Below are 4687 nucleotides of genomic sequence, written 5' to 3'. Positions count from 1 at the left end.
TTAACATTTACATAAGCACAAAAGCATGACTAAATCACTTGCAGCTTCCCTTAACTGCAGTTTATGTTTATAGTTTATAGATTTTAATGTCTAATATTTAAGTTTGTGTGTGTGTAGAACTCGAGTGCAGATCACAGGGTCCAGCTGGACTTGGGTTTGTGGGATAAATTCAGTGAACTTTCCACTAAGTGCATCATTAAAATCGTGGAATTCGCCAAACGTTTGCCGGGTTTCACTTCCCTCACCATCGCAGACCAGATCACACTGCTTAAATCCGCCTGCCTCGACATACTGGTAACACACACACACACACACACACACACACACAAACACACACACACACACACACTTTTCCATATTTCTACAGTCCTCTTCATTTATCCCTCCATTTTCCCTCTATATTAAGAAACACATACTTACTTCTTATTATTTACTTAATTATTTTTATTTATTTATATGATCAGATCCCTCAGAGTGTCGTCTGATCACACGTTTCAGTAGCATGAGATGATCGTTAAAAATCCCAGAACACTTATGGTAAAGAGTAAGGGTATAACCCTGGGGTCTTGCCCAAATTCCCTCATTGACCCTTCTCTATCATCCCCTAATAATCTCCATCTCTGTACTGGCTAGGGCACTCTCTCCTCTCCACTAATAGCTGGTGTGTGGTGGGAGTTCTGGAGCAATATGGCTCCCGTCGCATCATCCAGGTGGAGAATACACACTAGTGGTGGTTTAGGAGATTACCCCCACCCCCCTCCCATACACTGTAAAGCACTTTGAGTGTCTAGAAAAGCGCTATACTAACTAAAAATTAACTGTATTTACCTCTTCTTGTTTACTTTTCTTCTTCTTTTGTGTGTGTGTGTGTGATGTGATTAGATGTTGAGGATTTGTACGCGTTACACACCTGAGCAGGACACCATGACCTTCTCAGATGGTTTGACTCTGAACAGAACTCAGATGCACAATGCTGGATTTGGGCCTCTGACCGACCTGGTCTTCTCCTTCGCTGATCAGCTGCTTCCTTTGGAGATGGACGACACCGAAACCGGACTCCTGAGTGCCATCTGCCTTATCTGTGGAGGTTCTGCACCAAAACACAGCTATATCTTTAAACTAGGAATCAAACTACTGTATGAGACTTGTACTTATTTATACTGTGTGTGTGTGTGTGTGTTAGACCGTATGGATTTGGAGGAGCCTCAGAAGGTTGATCGGCTCCAGGAGCCTCTACTGGAGGCGCTAAAGATCTACGCGAGAAGACGACGCCCCAATAAACCGCACATGTTCCCTCGAATGCTGATGAAAGTCACTGACCTGCGGGGAATCAGCACTAAAGGTCACCACACACACACACACACACATAATCAATACACACATCCATACTGTGTGTTCAGCACATTTACTCACATATTTGCACAAAAATACCTGTTTCTGATGGCTGAGGCTGGCTGAGGTGTGTGTTATTTTCTTACATCAGGGCATCACTATGTCAGCCATTTTGGAATGTTACCGTGACAACAATCATAAATAACAGTTTATGCTTGGCCTGTTGATGCTTTTTTGCCATCGTTTTGCTGAGCAACAACAGGAAATTAAAAAAAAGACTATAAATTTAGCTAAACAAACTGTGTGTGTGTGTGTGTGTGTACAGGTGCGGAACGGGCGATCACGCTGAAGATGGAGATTCCCGGCCCGATGCCTCCCCTCATCCGTGAAATGCTGGAGAACCCGGAGGTTTACGAGGAGAGTCTTCCTCCTCCCGCCATCCAGGCCATTAAACAAGAGAGGGATGAGCACTCCACCCCTGAGGAAGAGGAGGATGAGGAGGATGAATGCGCAGAGGAGGAGAGGGAGAGAGGAGGAGACAGCGAGGATGATGACGAGTGGAGCATCCTGCAGGTGGACGTGGGGGAGAAGAAGAAGAACACGACGGGTAGAGCGCAGTGATACAATCGACATCTGGATTTTCTTCACACACACACACACACACACACAAACACATAAACATACACACACACACCCACACACACACAGAGTCAGGTCCAAAAGTCTGAGTGCACTAGCAAGAGTTTATTTCAGCAGTTATTAAACTCTAATCAGACATTTTCCCTCAGATTTGCCTCAGTAAAGATAATCTAGCTAGCGTTAGCAGTGAAAATGACAAGAATGTATGAATATAACATGAAAATCTTCTCAGAAATCCTGTCAAATTAGCTTATATTAGCCTGCTAGCTAGCATTAGCAGTAAACATGTCTGAATATATCCTCTCAGATATCCTGCCAAGCTGTTTGCGTTAGCTAGCATCAGCATTGATGATTAAAGACATTAAATATAAAATTCCTCTCAGAAATCCTGTCAGGTTCGCTCATGTTAGCCAGCTAGCCAGCATTAATACTGAAAATGTTGAACATTTATGAACATGAAAAATCCTCTCAAAAATCCTGCCAAGCTGTTCATGTTAGCTAGCTTGTTAGAATCAACACTGATTATTAGAGAGATGTTAGCCAGCTAGTTAGTGTTAACAATGAAGATGACAAAGATTTATGAACATTATTTATGACTTAAAATTCCCTCAGCAGGTGAAAAGTAAATATTTATGAATATGACTTTTTAGAAATCTTCTCAGGTTAGCTCATGTTAGCTATCCAGTTAGCATTAGCAGGGGAAAAAATAAACATTTATGAATATAACTCAAAACTCCTCTTAGGTTTGCTCATGTTAGCCAGCTAGCATTAGAAGTATGTTAGTTCATATAAGCTAGCTAGCAAGCATTAGCAGTAAACAATATAAACATTATACTATAAGATAAACTGAATATCATGCAGTTATGTCCTGTCAGAAATTCTGTTACAATATTCCATATTAGCCAACTAGCATTTTGAAAATGTATTAATATGATTCAACTCCTCTTTGAAATCCTTACAGTTAAAGCATGCAGTTGGCATTAGCAGTGAAGACGACAAGAATATATGAATGTAACATAGAAATCCTCTCAGAAATCCTGTCCGTCTAGCTCAATAGCTGTCTAGTTAACATCAGCGGGGAGGGGGAGTGTGGGGGGGAAGTAAACACATATGAATTTTACTTGAAAATCCTGTCAGAAATGTTGTCAGGTTAGCTCGTATTAGCTAGCTAGTAAGCATTAGCATTAAAGACGATAAACGTTTCTGAATATGATACAAATCCTGTGAGAACTCCTATTAGGTTAGTTCATATTAGCTAGCTAGCTAGTGTTAGCAGCATTAGCATTAGTGCTAAAGAGCTGGAATATGACTCGCTGTATTAGTTTTTGATAACCGATGAAAAAAAACAGTTCTCGGCTGTGCTCTGAGTCACTGAATGTCACGTGACATCAATTATTTTGGATTTAGCCATCGGAGGGAAAAACCAGCCATTTTTCAAGATGGTGGACTGAAAAAACCCCAAAGTGACAGAACAAGTCAAAAAAAAAACAAAAAACATTTGTTCTTTAAAGAAAACTGTCCTTTTGTCTGAGCAAAATTAAACCAAAGAAGGAAAGCCAGAGGATCGCACCATCATTCTGACATGAAGATTAAAAACATGTTGAAATGCAGATTTTTTAAAAAGAAAGAAAGAAAGAAAGAAAGAAGGAAATTCCTCACATTGTGACAGAAATGAATTTACAGCTTCATGCCTAAATTACAATGAATATTAATCCTAGAATCTACAATCTGGCAACTATAAAACCATGGATTAATAGTTCTTTTTTCTGGATATTGTTTCATTTTATCTAAAATCAGCAGCTTGTTTTCTTCAGTTTTTTTTTTCTTTCCTGAAAGTGTTTTAAGCATCGCTCTGTGTTCACAATAGAGACGCAGTCAAGTGAAATCTAGGGTTTATATTCGGGCAAAGTCGAGTTTTAAGCCAAGAGTAAAATTCTTTGGGGATTTTATCTTTTTTTGTTGTTATTTTTGTTCAAATTTCAAGTTGTTTTTTTTCCCACCAGCACACCTGGTTTGATTTTGTATTTTACTGACATTTATTTTAAAATGACAGACCTTCACCTGAGCATATTTTCAAACTGGAAAATAATTCTGACTTTTTTTCAATAGTAAAAACAAAACAAAACAAAACAAAACAAAACGGTGTTAATGAGACTGTATAAATATTTCATGTAGGAATATTGGTATGTTATTAAGTTAGGACACTCAGGGCACTAAAAGGACCAAATATCATACAATATTCAGCTACACATTCATTTTTAAAACTATAAGACATTGTATTAAGAATGTATTCATAATTCCAGTAAGAATCCTAAGCCATATAAGTTAGCAAACGCTGGTATTTTGTCTAAGTGAAATTTATTATGCAATGCTTATACTGACAAATTGGTTAATATTAGCTAGCTCATTAGCTAGCAGGGATGATTATTCATATTTTTGAACATAAACCTCTCAGAAATCTGGTCAGGTTAGCTCATTTTAGCAACATTATAAATTCAAATTCTGTCAGAAATCCCATCAGGTTAGTTCATATTAGCTAACAAGCAAGCATTAGCAGTAAACAATGTAAACATTATAATATAAACTGAATATGATACAGTTCTGACCTGTCAGAAATCCTGTTAGTCCATATTTTAGTCCATATTAGCCGATTAGCTAGCATCGCAAAAATGTATTAATATGATTCAATTCCTCTCAGAAATCCTGCGAATTTTTT

The 4687-nt window shown here is 38.4% G+C and overlaps 1 protein-coding gene across 4 annotated transcripts in view; it reads left to right on the top strand.

Moving 5' to 3' along the window:
* rargb (retinoic acid receptor, gamma b) overlaps positions 1-3025 on the top strand; it is a 34778-nt gene extending 31753 nt beyond the window's left edge. For all 4 annotated transcript variants that reach the window (XM_053653189.1, XM_053653188.1, XM_053653190.1 and 1 more), the window contains 4 exons: positions 118-294; positions 883-1087; positions 1184-1342; positions 1658-3025. In XM_053653189.1, coding sequence (XP_053509164.1) covers positions 118-294; positions 883-1087; positions 1184-1342; positions 1658-1953 — 837 coding nt within the window. In that variant the 3' untranslated portion in view covers positions 1954-3025. The remainder of the gene's footprint in view (positions 1-117; positions 295-882; positions 1088-1183; positions 1343-1657) is intronic.
* The last annotated feature ends 1662 nt before the right edge of the window (positions 3026-4687 follow it).

Source organism: Ictalurus furcatus, chromosome 21 (genome assembly GCF_023375685.1).
Source record: "Ictalurus furcatus strain D&B chromosome 21, Billie_1.0, whole genome shotgun sequence".
Classification (NCBI taxonomy): domain Eukaryota; kingdom Metazoa; phylum Chordata; class Actinopteri; order Siluriformes; family Ictaluridae; genus Ictalurus; species Ictalurus furcatus.
This window is presented reverse-complemented; position numbering and strand designations above follow the sequence as displayed.